Here is a 17,113-nt window from a genome sequence, read left to right as displayed (position 1 = left end):
GGAAAAAGGATCACCCCCTTGTGTCAGTATTTTGTTGAACCACCTTTTGCTTTAATTACAGCCTTTAGTCTTTTAGGATATGTCTCTGTCTCTACTAACTTTGCACATCTAGACTTTGTAATATTTGCTCACTCTTCTATACAGAACTGCTCAAGTTCAGTTAAATTTGATGGTGAGCATTTGTGGACTGCAGTCTTAAAGTCATTCCACAGATTATCAGTGGGGTTTAAGTCTGGGCTCTGACTAGGCCATGCAAGGACATTCACCTTTTTCTCCTTCAACCACTGTGTGCTCAGTTTTGCTGTGTGATTTGGGTCATTGTTATGTTGGAAGGTAAACCTATTTCCCATTGACAACTTTCTGGCAGAGGGCAGCAGATTTTCCTCAAGAATTTGATGGTATTTTGCCCCATCCATTTTTCCTTCTATCCTGAAGTGCTCCAGTCCCTGCTGCTGCAGAGAAGCATCCCCCCCCCAGGTAATTAAGTTTTTTTCAAGCCAACACGGGCTGGTGTGTGTTAGAGCCGAGAGAGCAAGTCTCTGTTGAAAGCAGATGGCTCTGGGAGGGCTTGCAGGAAGTTGAGAGGAGGCTTAGAGCTGTGGAAAAGTTCATGAAAGTTGGATAGAAGCTCTGTTCAGAGTGCAGTTTGAGGTGTATAAATATATATACAAGTTGAGTACTTGTGTGCAAAGGAAGTTTCAAAAGCAATTTGTACACACATGAATCCAGATTAGCTAAACTAATGGAGCGTGTGACTGGAGTTAGTAATTAGTAGTGATGTGCGAAACTACCAGTTTTCATACTCGACTAGTTGGTAGGTTGTTTGAAAGACTAATTGACTGGTGTTAAGAAAGCCCTATATATTTAAGCCTACACTGGAAAAAAAGTAAAAATAAATAAAAAATGTACTGGTCATTTTTCTGCCAGGACATTATCCATTCATTTTACGGACATTTCTGTTAACACAACGCAATGCAGTGCAAAATTCAAAATACAGGTAAAACCTGTATATAAAAATTATTTCAAATTAATACAGTACATTGTGCCCTATTTTTATGTATTTTTAATGGAAAACAAAATGTTTTACTCATAAATTGCTAGTAAATGTCACAAACATTAAATAGTGTTTTGTTGTAAAATGTACTCCAATAATCTTACAACTTAGAAAATCATTACAGTGTATACTTCAGTTTTTACACATTTGCTAGGTGTTATGCACAGAATTTTGTCATCAGAACGGTACACATCAGATTTTTAAAACCACATTTAGACGTGATTCAAACAGAGTGTTTTTTTTGCATTTAAAAACAGCAGTTGAAAGAAGAAAAAAGCAAGCAAGAGGCATGTTTTTTAAATGTTGAGCTACTTGTAACATGGGCACAGCTTTGTTAGAACGGCATATTTTGCACAAGACAAAGTCGCAAGACACAAGAGCGAAGGTCCAACACATGTCAAACACATTACATAGAAAAACAATGGAAATGCAGCTCAGTGGAGTGCAAAAACTCTTTCTGTGTGAATGGCTCCCTACTCTAAATGCTCAGCTCTTTACCTTGAATTTTTGGCGGTTATTAGTTGGTCCACAAGGTGGCGACACTAGCCCAGCCTGTTTTTCATTGTCGGAAAAGACACTACAGAGACGCAACAACAATGGACTTTGCACTTTGACTAGTGCATCTGAGAGGTGGTTAGAGGCAACCGCAACACTATTTTTTTCAAAGAGTGGGAAGACATTTTTATCCCTTATACCTTCTGGAGAGAAATAGCGCAGACACTGGACAAAGATGAAACTTTATAGCACAAATTTGTTGCCTGCCATTGTTTCACCCATGTCATCAAATTATGTATACTTTGAAATGCTATACGTTTGGCTGTATGCATATGCAAAGGGTTTTTGTCACTTTATAGGCTTTTTAGACTGTGTCATGCCTACTAGACGTGTTTTAAAGAGATTGTGGACATTATTTTGGATTATAATTGATGAATCAGAATTTTTGATGAGAATGTTTGGCTAACATGTGCGGCCTGAAATCAGTCATTTAGAAGCACTACTATCAACCAACAGTACAGCGACAGTACAGTGATTGAACTGCTTGTCAGGTTGAACACACATTGACTCTTCACTCAGGGGCTTCACTTTCCCAGAGTGCTCAGTGGTGCCATCCACCTTGATTAGCTTATTAATAGTCAAGAACACCCACAATCCCTTGCAGCAATTACTTTTCCTTCTTTGTTCTTCATTTTTCTGCAGGCAGCTGTACTTCTAAACTGTACTTCTTATTGTTTTATTTCCATAAACTCTGGCTAAATAGATAAATAAATCATCAAGAGCAGTCTGGAGAGTTTCCAGACAGTCTCATTAAATCAACTATTTTAATTAGTTGCGCAAAGTAAGCCGGTGAGCATGTATAAATATGCATGCGCGCAAGTCTCCAGTGCAACTTAAGGCGGCGTTGTTAGTTTAACTAAGTTTAACTGCTGTATTAGCCCCGGGTCCCATAAAAGTTCAGCATGAATCACATGCAACCACTCTCAAGTTACCAAGTCATAAGTTCTGCTCCAAAACCTAGGGAGCTGCCTATCTAGACAGCGTTTTAAGGCAAAATTACTTTGGTCAAATACAGGCAAAATGGCTGTATTTTTTTAGCTAAACAGCATGCTAACATCCCTCTCTTGTGCGGTTTTCATGAGTTGCTGCCTTTGAAATGTTTTACAGGTCAGTCAGTTTTGAGGTTCCATTCAAAGCAGGCTTTTATGGAAGCCCATTTCTGCCACGGAATAAAGAAAATATATAAAAGGTAATTGTACATTTTTATCTCATAATTTTAAGTTAAAATTTCACAAATCATAATTTTTTCCTCAGAATTGCAAATTTACTGTACATCTCATAGTTCTGACGCTTTTTGCTTAAAATTTTGGGTTTGCAGTTCAGACTTCTTTTCCCTTCTTATTTTGATATTATGGCTACATTCACGCTGCAGGGAAATGTGGCCCAAATCCGATTTTTCTGCTCACATGTGTCTCAGATCTGTTTTTCTCATGACAGTGTGAACAGCACAAACCACATGGAATCTGATCTTTTCAATTTGGCTACTTTCACACTGCGAGCCTTAGTGCTCAATTCTGATTTTTGCTCAGATCCGATTTTTTTGTATGGCTGTTCACATAGTTTTTTTTTTAAATGTGGCCAATATCAGATTTCCAGTGTGAACAGATCATGGTTCTGAACTGACCTGTATGCACAAAAGAACAATATGAACAGGGTTGCCAGGTTTTCACAAAAAATCTGCCCAATTGCTTCTCAAAACTAGCCCAATCGCGTTCTGGGGGTTATATATCGTGTTAGTGGAGTCACTTTAACCCACGGAGCTGAAAAACAACCCGTGGCAATGATGAAAAAGTTGCCCAATTCTGCGGGAAAACTGTGGACTTGGCAACACGTGCGCAGCGTGCTGTCATACGGAAGTAAACGCGGAGGACATAAAGTAAGAGATTATACGCTTATTTATGGTTTGATCTGCCGCAGAAGCCAGCGAAATTATGTGCAGGCAATATGAAAAATAAAGACAAGGATGTGACAGAAGACAGCAGAGTTTTGAAACTTTTATGATACGAGCCCTTATGTTTTGCTTGTATATAGAGTTGTCACTGCATTACTTATGAGTTCTGACACGTAACTGTACTCCACTGACTACCTTTCGCACTACCGTCTCGATAGCTTTGGGTATGTAAAATCTTTGAAGTGACTCCCATGAGCGCAGAATCGTGACGAATGTTGATCTAGAGTGACGTAAAAGTCGCATGAATTCTGATATGACTGTTCACACTGCAGTCGCATTCCAAAACATCTGACATCTATCGAATTTAGTACCACATATGGAAGTGACACAAATCGGAATTGAAAAGATCAGATTCCATGTGGTTTGTGCTGTTCACACTGTCATGAGAAAAACAGATCCGAGTCACATGTGAGAAAAAAATCGGATTTGGGCCACATTTGCTTGCAGTGTGAACGTAGCCTTCCATATATGGTACAAAATCCGATATAGGTCAGATGTTTTGCAATGCAATCGCAGTCTGAACAGTCATATCGGAATTCATGCGATTCAAGATCAACATGAGAAGCAATTAGGTGGATTTTTTTGTGAAAACCTGGCAACCCTGTCCGTATTGTTCTTTTGCGCATGTGGGTCAGTTCAGAACCATGATCTATTCACACTGGAAATCTGATACTGGCCACATTTAAAACAACAATGTGAACAGCTATACAAAAAAATCGGATCTGAGCAAAAATCGTAATTGAGCACTAAGTCTCACAGTGTGAATGTAGCCTATATCTCTTTTGATGGGCACCTAATGTGGATAAATGGACTGTCTGGATCACAAAAATATTCATTTGGTAAATGTAATAAATTATGTTGTGCATTAATGTTAAAAAGAAATTAAATGTACCAAAACGAAATATGCATTTTGTTACACAGACTGACCCTTTCATCTACAAATTGTGAGATGTTAACTCAAAGAGGAAGATATAAACTAAAAATTGTGAGAAATAAAGGTTAAATATATCACAATTCTGATAAAAAAGTCTGAACTGTGAGATAAACTTGCAATTATGAGGGGAAAAAATGTGAATATGTGAGATGCTAACTCAAAATTGTGAGAAATAAACTTGGAAATAAAATCAGAACTGTTAGAAACTTGCAATTCTGAGAGAGAAATTCAGAATTTTGAGATGTAAATTCTGAGGAATTCTGAGGAAAAGGTCTGAATTGTGATGGGTTAAATCAAAATTGTGAGACATAAGCTTGGAATTGTGAAAAATAACGTCAAAATCGTTAGAATTAAAAAATAAAGTTGCAATTAACTTTCCTTTTTATTCTGTGGCAGAAACAGACTTTCATAGGCTGCACAAAACTCACAAGGTTTTGGAGCAGAGCTGAAGTGAAACACACAGACAAGTGTTTATAGTTTGTCTTGCAGCAATAAACTGCAATTTCAGCTTAAAGAAGCTTTGGAAATAGTGGTCTGTGGTTACTGCAGCCTCAGTTCTGATTGCCTGCCCATGCAAGGTGTGACGAGTCACTGACAGCTGGAGTGATCCATGAGGAGAGAGAATGGGAGGGTGACAGACAGAAGGGAAATAGTATTGTGGGTTATCCAAACAGTTTGGGTGAAAACTGGTTTCTTTTTCAAGCCCCGGTGAGCAGGAAAAGCCATTTAAGTGTCCTACCGACGAGAGCGATCTATGATGGATAGGTGATTGGGACATACCTGCATTCTTTTTGCATGGACCCTGGAGTTTGGAGAGGTTCATGTCTATATACAACAGCAAAAATAAAGGAAATCGACCGTAAAGTACATCTACAAGGTAAATTTAGTCTTACTCGTCGTTGGGGTATATTTGTAGCAATAGCCAAAAATACATTCTATGGGTCTAAATTATTGATTTTTCTTTTATGCCAAAAATCATTAGGATATTAAGTAAAGATCATGTTCCATGAAGATATTTTGTAAATTTCCTTCTGTAAATATATTAAAACATATTTTTTTGATTAGTAATATGCATTGCTAAGAACTTCATTTGGACAACTTTAAAGGCGATTTTCTCAATATTTTGACTTTTTTGCACCCTCAGATTCCAGATGTTCAAATAGTTGTATCTCGGCCAAATATTGTTTGTTATGTAAAAATATTACTGGCCAAATGGAAAGCTTATTTATTCAGCTTTCAGATGATGTATAAATCTCAATTTCGAAAAATTGACCCTTACGACTGGTTTTGTGGTCCAGGGTCACATATGTGAATGGATGTACTTTTAAAAACACTGACTGCTAATGGAAGACATTATGATTGTTTTTAGGAAAGTCTTTATATTTTCTTGTATTTCCTTTTTCTTGTCTTGACCAAATTGATTTTTCAGACAGTTTTTGCTGGCCAGTAATCCAGATTACTATAAATACATTTCTCAGAAAAACAAATGCGAGATTAACTTGAGCACAATAACCATATCTTTTTTGTTCTCTGTAGATTTAGTACAGCTGATTCTGCGAAAACTGGCCAGTGTTTAAGAGAGGTCTTGATATTTTGCTGCATAAATATTCATGCATGTCAGATTTAATTTATGAAACCTGATTCTTTTAAAAAAATCTATAGACATTTTTATAGATGAATTGATATTTGCATTATGTGGTTTATTTAATTATGTAATTTTGGGAATATTTTAGAGTTTTAACCAGAAAACCAGAACTGAATGTGAAGTGCCTGAGCCTGTAAAGTTTACTGTTAATGCCAAACAAACAAATGACATGAAATATTAATTCAAGTTAAAATGAATTTATTATACCAGAAAAATGAAAGTGCAGAATTATATGTGAATTATGACACCAACATCCGTTTAAGAAACTGGTCAATTATAGTTTAGCGGTCACTACACAAAAAAATCTGACAGCAGAATGCTCTGATTGGCCAATTACAATAAAGTATTCGAGAGAGCCATGTAATAAGTCGTTGTATCATACGTGTGCAGAATACAAGAAATAATGCCACTGACAGAGGATATAATCAATCAGACAGTAATGAGAGAGCACCAACTGTGGCCTGTCAAGACAGTCACTCAGCAGAAAGACAAACATCTGTGTTTCTAATGACCCTCTGTCACATTCTCCTGTGGTGTGAGTGTGCGTGATCGTCTTACTGCAGTAAATGTGTTACTAGGAGCTGAGCTTTGCTGGTTTTAACTGATTTTACTCGTTTCGCTTCTGTGTCTTTTTACAGAGATGTACAGCTCCATTTGTGATGATAGTCTTTTTAATTAAAGTCACATTTTGGTGCATTTAAGGCATTAATATGTGCTTTATACTAATAAGCAGCCAATCATAGTAATATGCATGCTAATAAGCAACTAGTTAATAGTGTTCCCTAATCTATTACTGCGTTTTTTCTTTCTTTCTTAATAGCAGTCAAGGAAAGCCAAACCCCAGATGCTTTTATTACACACATATATGGATGCAGGTGTGCACACACACACACCTGCTGCCGTCCTATATGCTCCTGCTCCTGTAATTACACCCACAGAGGCCCAGAGGATCTCAGAGCTCCTGCTCTATAGCCTGCATTATGGCCCTGCTTGGGAATCCCTCCTGGGCTGCAGTACTGTTGGGTAGATTGACCATGGCATATGTGTGTGCGTTTTTGTAGAGGTCCACAGGGATTAGCATTGGATGTGGTCTTTAGCTTTTTAGAGTATAGTAAATGTAATCTGTATTAATGGCCTGCTGTGAGAAGACCCAGCGCTCACCTTTTCACTACAGGGTGTGTAGCAACAGCTGTTCCTGGCACTTTCACACAACCCACTCTCCACCTCAGAGAAGCTCCTCCCTCAATACTTGCAGCAAAAGTGCCAAAAATTCTTTACCAGTTGTATGAACCTCAGTCAGAAGTGTATTCATTTATGAATAAACATACAATTTTAGTTTTCCAAACTTGTAGGCTGTTCTAATACAATGTATTCTTTAAATTTGATGATAAGGTAAAAGATAACAGTACGATCAACATGTCGTTCAAAACCTGCTTGACTTTCTGTCTTCTATGGAACACAAAAGAAGATATTTTAAAGAATGTTTTAACTGTTCTTGTCTGTACAGTGATAGTCAGTGGGGTCCAAAACAAAACTGGAAGACTAGACCCATTGACATTTCTTTATGGACCCACCAAAAAAAAAGCAAGATATATTAATTTGTGTTCTGTAGAAGTTATACAGGTTTAGAACCACATGAGAGTGAGAAAATGATGACAGAAATGTACCATTCATGGCTAAATTAAATTAAATTAAATTAAATTAAATTAAATTAAATTAAATTAAATTAAATTAAATTAAATTAAATTAAATTAAATTAAATTAAATTAAATTAAATTAAATTAAATTAAATTAAATTAAATTAAATTAAATTAAATTAAATTAAATTAAATTAAATTAAATTAAATTTATTAATAATAATAATTAATAATTTATTTGAAAGGTCCTCACTGCTTACAACAGCAAAAGAACCAAAACCCACAAAGACACTGACCAAGCAAATAAATATAGCAAACAATACGATAAAAATGACTTAATTATTTCTACGTTTTTGCCACAAAGTTATGTTTAATTATGTACAGAAAGCATATACTCTCTTTTTCCCGCTCTCTCTCCCATACAAACGCACACACATACAGTACAGACACACACTCACACACACGGAAACATACACGCGCACTGAAACGTGTTGTCAGCGCTCTGATGGTTTTATCAGTAAAATATCTCAGTAACTTCAAAGCTACATGTAATTTCTCACAAGCGAGGTAATACTGCGCTGTTTTTGAAACAGATGAACTTACAGTTTCACTATTAGTAGAGACGCTGCTGCTGAACACTGTTGAGAGATGAACAGACAATAATTCACACCTGCTTAATCTCTCTCTCTCTCTCTCTCTAATAACTTTATTACTTCATTATTAACTGCAATAGTCTGCTATCAATGGCTCAAGACTCCGTGCTAGGTCTAAAATGACATTTTGGAATTAGCGATGGAGGTGTTGGATGAGATGAATAAGAAATGAATACAAGTCACAAGAGCATTTTATGGCTTTGCAACGTGGCTGCATCACCACCTCGGGTGTGCATTATTTTCTAATAATTCAATTTTCTAATAATTCAATGGCCCGTTGTCAATTATTTCTTACATATCCCATTTTGTGTTAACACAAGTGTTTGAAAAAAGCAGCTTTGTCATAATTACAGCAGAAATGCTTGAATAAATATTTTAGCCCATGGGGGCCTTTGATTATTGTAGGGCTGCAACTAACGATTATTTTGATAATCGATTAGTTGGTCGATTATTTTTCAGATTAATCGGATTAAAAACAAACAATTTTATTTTGTTATTTTATTGACAAAAACACACTATTCCACATTCTGCCCAAATGTCCTTAAAACAAACGTTCCAACTGAATGCTATGAAAACATACAGTGCTTAACAATTTATTAGACCACCTGCCATAATAAAGAGAAAACACATTTTAGGAATTTTAGGAATCTGTCAAACAATTGTTTAAATCAAAAAAAATTTATTGTCATTTATTTATAACTAAATACTTTTATTTATTCGCATAACAAAAATTATTATATAAAGCTCTCTGCCTTTCTTTCATAGATAACAGCAATTATAGCATAAGAAATAGCCTACTACTGTTACTAAAGAGCTTACACATATTGGAGGACTAACCAATACAGAAAGCTAAAAAATGATTTTACTGTACTGTTAGTTTAGAGCAGCAGTGGCACAAACCATAATTTGTTAAAAACCTTACATAAATTTGTTTTAATAAAGTTGTTAAGCATTGTATATAGTGAATATAGTTTAAATCTCTGCATTAAAAATGTAAATAATAACAAAGATGATAAAGACGAATAAAATCACAAACCCAGTGGTAACCAATAGGTAAGAGTAATGTTCTGCAGGAACACATGTTCACTTTGACCACAGTCACGTCATTTCCGTCTGTCTGACGCGCCCGCCGCGCTGGCGCTCATTCAGTAAAGATTAAAATTTAACACAGACTGTCAGGACGGACCTTTATGCAAAAATGGAAATGCTTGCATGAATTTGTGACATTTATACATAAGGATATGACCCTTAACTGAAAGTGTTTTTGCGCTGAGGACGCACACGCATCTGTTAAAGTGCCTGACAGGGCAAGCCATTCCGCTAACGCATTAGCTTAAAGCTTAAAATAAAGAATTCTCATGTTTTGGGCAGCTTGGATCACGTAACTCTCCTGCAGCATCTCGTTCTGTTTCCTCCACTATTTTAGATGCATTTTGTCCATAGAAATAAGTAATTCAGTGCTTTAATTAGACGCGACCGGCTGAAGTTGGACAAGTATGTAAACTCCGTTGGACGTGCACTGTGGGCAGAGCCGATTAATCGATAATGAGAATCGTTGTCGATGATTTTCATAATCGATAATAATCGATTTTATCGATTAGTTGTTGCAGCCCTAGATTATTGTTTTGAATAATAGGGAAGACCTTCGAAATTCAAATACTTGTGGCTTTAAGGTGAACGTTTAGTTCTCAGAACCTTGGAAATTCTACTGGAAATTCATGGAAAGATTGTTTTCTCAGCTTTGATGCATTGAATGGACTGTAGGCTACTTCTATTCCTCACAGCCTTGTTTTTGGTCTTGTTGAATTAAATATGCCATTTAACCAGTCTTCTTCAGCCATAGTGGTCAAATATCATAGATAGTGTTTTTTTTTAATCCACGTGTTACAATCTCATCCATTATTTCTTGTATTATTCTCTCTTTTCACTTTCTCTTTGTCAGTTGTATCGTCTGCATCTCTTTTTCTTTCTCTATAAGTCCTCCCCCACCTTCATATTCTCTGTCCTTTCCCCACACTCATATCTCATCATCATTAGTTTTAGAGACAGCCAGACTAGCGGGCTGAGGGCACACATGTAGTCATTTATCCTTCTGTTCCCTTTCTGTTCTTTAGTGCATCACTAATCAGCAGATAGGCTCCTGCATTCATCCCCAGAGCTTCATAAAAACCCAGAGCTGCCTGCCAATAAAGTCACACAATGGCCAACTACAAGCCCCAAGGCCAGGGGTCTAACCCTCATCTTACCCCGTATCCTGTTTCACTCTCTCACTCTCTCACTTCTCAATTTTTTATAATTCTCTTACTGGCATTGGTGGATGGATAGTACCATCCTAATGGTTGTGCATTTTACTGTACCACAGCAAGTACATGTATGCTTACAAGTCACTGTGAAATCAGAATTCAGCCTGTTTACAATTTTAACACAGGTTTATTGTCTTGTTGTTCATGATTCTGTGCATGTTATTTCAAAGATCTTTTTAAAAATGCAATTTTTCAGCAAAATGTGTTCACTTGCTCCACCTCTGAAATTACTTTTTCAAACTTTCATTTTGGTATGCTTCATTTTTAGTTTCCAAACAGTTACAGATGGATGAAATCGAGTCAGACCCTCACCTTTCTTTCACTGAAATCCCTATATCAGAAAATATCCAATAAGATGTTGTTGTCATGAAAACATCTGCAGAAAGTTGCTCTACCATCTGACGGGGAACATTTTAAACATAAATTACAGATGAGCACATATTCTAAAATTTTCCATTTGAAAACATGCATCATCTCAGCACCACTAACCTATCTGGTTCCTTCTCAATATCTTTAAGTGTATTGCTGACTTTCTGTTCCCAGTTTGCACTATTCAACTATTTATCTAAATGGTCATCTTTAAATATTCATGCCCTTTTGAATAGTCCCACACAGAATATTTATAATAATTGGACTCCATTGAACCTGAGTTGAGAAGTTTAAAGTCAGGGCACAAATCACAAACATATCTGCCAGTATTCTTAATGATCATCTGTCATAGGAGACCCCATATTTTATTAAACAAAGAAGTTGTGGGATGACTTTTGCTGACATATTGAAGTCTGGCTTAATTTAGTCACTTGAATAGACCTAAGAGGGTTTTGTGTAGTAATTATGGTGTTAATTCCTCTAAATATCCTTATTTTATGTCTCATAGTAGATGATTTACATGCTGTGGCAGTGCCTTTGGGCTGTCACTCATCCAGGTTACTACTGTGACTCTTGAGAAAATCAGGTACCATAAACATTAATGCTGCCCTGGGCTCCAGTCATGGTTTGACCTCCCTAATACTGATCTAGAATGTGAGATATGTCTCTCAAAAGACCAGAAGTGTGTGTGGATGTGAGAGAGAAATTACAGCATTAGAAATGAGTCACTGGTTTACTTCAAAATTAACATTCTGTTGTCATTTGCTCACTCTCATGTCATTCCAAACCTGTATGGCACATGAATAAGAACTGGAATGAGAAAGTGACTAAATAATGACACAGCTTCATTTTTAAGTGAAGAATTCCTTTAAAATTCATACAAGCGCTTTAAATGTAATTTAATTTCTATCAATTCCATTTGTTTACCGTTTGGGTAAGTGTTTTTATTATGGTGACTGGGTAATCCTTTATGTTCGGTAGTATTACCATGATAAGTGATCCTGTATTGTAGCAGCAGTTACCTGCTCCAAGCACTTCATTGTGTGTAAATGTGTGAGTACACAGACATAAGCCCCTGTTCATCAGGTAGACTGGCGTCATGTCCTTGGCATTGAATGGGAGATGATTATTTTCATGCTGGGTCTCTTGTCATATCTCTCCCTGCTGGGAGTCTTATCAAATGTAAATAGCCGCTGCAATGTGCTTCATGCCCGGGCTCAGCTGTTGTTTTCTTTACACCCTATCGCCCACCACCCATCCCCAGCTCAATCCTTCCACCCACAAAACTCTCACTTTTCAGCTCTGCTTAGTTTGAAATATTATAATTAAGATGAGGCTTCTGGGAAAACTAGGAACATCTTGTCTAAATGTCTGCAGGCTATGGGTTTTCTTTTTTTAATCAGTAAAACACATCCAAATACACATTTTCTGCATATTTGTAAATGGCCTGCTATTAACATGCTGGTTACTGTGATAAGAACAATGAGCATTTTTTTTATTATTTAGATAACTTTGAGGAAATGAGTTTAAAATCATTATTTTATTCCACAAACACAGATAAATCTGAAAATAAGAAAATAAATTTATATTTTTATATCATTTTATTCTTTATTTTTTATTCTATATATAACATCAAATCTAGAAATGTTTTAAAAAATGTTACTGTTGTTGTTTAACAACAATAATAATAATGATAATAATAAAAATAATATTTTTATATAATTTTATTCTTTTTTTATATTCTATATAACAAAATCTAGAAATGTTTTAAAAACGTATTATTGTCATTAACAACAACAACAACAACAACAACAACAATAATAATAATAATTAGCTATTATTATTAATTTCAGAGATTTATTTTATTTTATTTTTTAATGTATGGAGATATGTAGTTGTAAATATACACAACAACAACAACATTATATATTTTATATTTAAAAAATGTTGTTGATAATAATAATAATAATAATAATAATGTATTTATTGTTGTTGTTTAAACTATTTATTTTAAAACTATTTTTAAATAATCAGCACTATTTTAAAATAATCAGAGATTTAAATTGTTTATTTTCAAATCACAGTTTATAGCTTTAAAATATATAGAAGCGATATAAAAACATGATTGTTTTTGTTACTAATAATAATAATACAGATAATTATTATTATTGTTGTTTAAAACATTATTTTAAATTTGAAGAAAATCACATTTAAGAGATTTAGAGATTGAACTCTTATTTTAAACTTTAGAAACCAAACCAAAAAAAATAAAATAAATAATAAAATAAATCAAAACAAGCACCTTTTTTTCACTGTAACAGTATTTTGTTGTGTCTTGCTTTCTGTAGGATCCTGGATTTGCTTCCTTTATCATTGACCAGCTGCAAGTGCCTGATTGGTCGCTGAAAGGTGCTCATGAAGGAACGAGGTGTCAGGTGTGTGGCACACCTGCACAGCAGCTAAAACAGCAGGCACTTCAGACTCTCCAAGAACTGTACCTTGCTTCCGACATGCCATCCCTGCCTCCCAACACCTTCCCTGGGCACCCCACAAGGCTGACGACTCACAGCGTGGTCACTCTTTCCTCCAGACCTACCAAATCGAGGATACCTCACCCAGCGCACAGCATCCTGCCTGTGGGGGAGCGGCAGCGTGAGCTGGGCTGGTCTCAGAGCACGTCTTCCAGTGCTGGGGCACTGAAACCCAGCGTGCAGGTGACCATGGGAGGAAGACCTCTTACGGGAACCATCAGCTCAGTCACCATTCAAGCCCAGCAGTACTTGGAGGGCATGTGGAGCATCTCACGTGTCAATAACTTCCTGCCTCAGCCAAACCCGGTATGCAACCTTCCATTTCTCTCCATCTACGAGATCTTTTGTTTATGCATTCATTGGATATAATGGTAATCAGTTGATCTGTTGTAGCAGTATAAATATACTGCTAGAAACTACTAAAAAAACCTCATTCTCACTGTGTTTAGAATTTAGAAGTGACCATGTTTATTCCCTGCAAAGTCTTCATTGTCCACAGCTGGAGCTTTTAAAGGGTGTAGGGGTTTAACATAGTTTTTTTTTTTTGTGGATATAATTTGACATCATTCCAAGTCAAGAGAGATGCTTTTGCTGCCATCCAATGGTTGAGAGGTATGGAAAAGTTCACTTTGAAGGGCTCTTTGAAGCATTATTATTTACCAGCATAGGCATCAGCTGATGATTGGTCTGGTTATTTGAGCCTACAGCTGTCTGAATGAATCGCAGTTGAAAACACCTGCATAATTGAATCACATGCACTCAGTTATACATAGAGAGCATGTTTGAAACATAATGCACTGGGACAGTGTGTTAACAATTTATGCTGTCTCATTTACACATTTGTACATCTGTAGTGCAGTTACACATTGTCGGTGCACCTGTTGATTTAGTGGTTTGAGTGAATGATTGTGTATCACTTGGTGTTTTAGTTACTCTCTGCAATAAGGTTTACAATGAGGTTGTATATACAGTCTACCATTCAAAGTTTTGTGGTCAGTAAGATATTTTTTAACTAATTCATTTTTTTAAAAGAAATGAATACTTTTATTCAGCAAAGATGCAATAAATTGATTAAAAGTGACAGTAAACTTTTACATTGTCACAAAAAAAATCTATTTGAAACAAAGTGTTCTTTTTGCATTTCTATTCATCAAAGAATCCTGAGGAATAAAATATCATTTTCCACAAAATGCAAGAAAAAAACACAACCAATTTCGAATGATAAATAAATAAATAAATAAATAATTCTGAACATCAAAAACAGTTTTTTTTTTTTTTTAAATGGGAATAATTTTTTTTCACAATATTCAAATAAACAGGGACGTTTAATGACTGTTGACATTATTCTCATAATGGCTGAATATGATTATTCATCTGGCTGATATACTGGTCTCAGCCATATATCTATCGATCACCAGAATGCATGTTTGGGAGATTGATAGCTTGAGGAGATCATTTTATTACTCTTGTGTTTTATTGACTGGCTGCCTTACTGCACTGTTACATTCCACAGTGGACTGCTCATGTGTACTAAATGTACAGCTTCAGTGTGTTAAACTAAACAAAACTCACCAACACAGGTAGTCAGCTTAACTATACCTGTCTGTCTTTCATAGCAGAGTCTTTGTTGCATCAGAGCGGTGTCTAATGGTAACACATATCTTTTGTATCAATTGTATCAATTGTTGCTTTTACAATCATTTGCAGTTGCAGTTACCTCTATTGAAGACGGGAGATTAATAATAGCCTGTGCATTTCCTATTTGAGTTAATGTCAACAAGTGTTTTTATTCCAGTGAGCGAGCCGCCACTTAAGCTTTTAGCAATCAGTATGTGTTTGTGCATGAAGCAAAAAGCCTTGGATAAAAAAAAGTTGACCAACTGCTGGCCTAGTACATCTTGAAAAACCAACAGAAGCTGTCTGCTTTACACAAACACACAACTCGCACATGTAAGCTATGCATGAACAGGAATAGCTCTGAGCTCTATGCTTTTACCTTGTTCAAAGACATGCCTTGTATAATTTTGGAAAGGCTCCTTGCTTTCATTAGATTGGAGGGATGACAATAACACATGCAGTGCGCTGGGACTTCAGCAGAGCCTTGAGCAAAGAGCTTTAACTCATCTGATTTCTGTGGAGAGAAACGACAAGCAGCAGGGGAAAAGAGGAGGAGACAAGGCCATTGAGATGGACTGAGTCTGACAGGAAGCCTTTGGAGGGGCCTTGTGTTCTGTGAAGTAGATTTTTGTGCCTGTGCTACTTGGTAAAAGCACATCACTTCTTTTGAAGCAGGTGAGGGTTCCTGGAAAGCAAGAAGGGAAACATCAAATGGCAAGAAGCACTTTAATGCAAAGTTCAGGAGATTCACTATCAACACAAGATGAAGAAGTTGACAGCTGTCAAGTTTAGATTCAAATGAATGCTTGAAATGCTTAGACCACATGTTGTTTTTTTGAACATGTACTATATAGTAACACCATTGCATTCCTTTTAAGTCTCTTGGATTGCCCATGGTAATGAATTATTACAATATTCAAGCCCCATGGTATTACCATCTGATACTATCAATGTGCTGCATTCATAACTTGTTTATAAAGCGGTTATAAAAGCATATTTAGACACACACAAGAACAAGTCTGTTATTTTGAAATTTGATTGACAATTGCTGGTAATTCTGTCACTGAAGCTCTATTCCAAAAGGTCACATTTTTAAAGGGGTCATATGATGTTGCTAAAAAGAATATTATTTTGTGTATTTGGTGTAATGAAATGTGTTTATATGGTTTAAAGTTAAAAAAACATTATTTTCCACATACTGTACATTATTGTTTCTCCTCTATGCCCTGCCTTTCTGAAACACGTTGATTTTTACAAAGCTCATCATTCTGAAAAGTGAGGTGTGCTGTGATTGGCCAGCTATCCAGTGCTTTGTGATTGGCCGAATACCTCAAGCGTGTGACGGAAATGTTACACCCCTTACCATACTGTGATGCCCTGTCCGGCCGGAGCGACGATTCAAAAACATTAAAACCCATTAAAAAAGAGGGATTTGTTGCATCCAGTGGGGACATAATTACGAATTATAATGACTTATACTGTCTTTTTACGTGTTGCGTTGCATCGCATCGCGTAAACATAAAACCATGTCTGCATTTGTGATCGGAGAAATGACAAACAAGCGCTACTCTACACTGCTCAAAACTCGCGTTTGAATCGTCAGTGGCAAATCCTTTAAATATGTAAACGTACTTAAAGTCTGTGATTCAGAACAGCCGGCATTGTAGTCTACTCTTCCAGGATCAGGAAACAGTCCTCCATAAAATGTGCTGCACACAAATTAATATTTGGGTTGAACTGTTCTGGAACAGTGTTGTAAATACAACTTAACCACTGATTTCTAGTCGTGTCCTCTTTTGGAAGACCAAACAAAGTAGTTTCGCTTTCACAACGAATCACACAGCGTCTTCACGACATGGCGGCA

General features: G+C 36.2%; 1 protein-coding gene across 1 annotated transcript in view; it reads left to right on the top strand.

Annotated features, from left to right (window-relative positions):
• The window catches only part of LOC107662598 (kinesin-like protein KIF26A), a 97,822-nt gene that overhangs the window by 27,978 nt on the left and 52,731 nt on the right, over nucleotides 1-17,113 (top strand). The window contains exon 3 of the mRNA XM_016452672.1: nucleotides 13,450-13,938. Within this exon, the coding sequence (XP_016308158.1) occupies nucleotides 13,450-13,938 (489 nt within the window). The remainder of the gene's footprint in view (nucleotides 1-13,449; nucleotides 13,939-17,113) is intronic.

This window comes from Sinocyclocheilus anshuiensis, unplaced genomic scaffold (genome assembly GCF_001515605.1).
Source record: "Sinocyclocheilus anshuiensis isolate Anshui unplaced genomic scaffold, SAMN03320099.WGS_v1.1 scaffold715, whole genome shotgun sequence".
Lineage (NCBI taxonomy): Eukaryota > Metazoa > Chordata > Actinopteri > Cypriniformes > Cyprinidae > Sinocyclocheilus > Sinocyclocheilus anshuiensis.
Note: the sequence above shows the minus strand (reverse complement) of the source record. Positions and strands in the feature narration are given on the sequence as shown.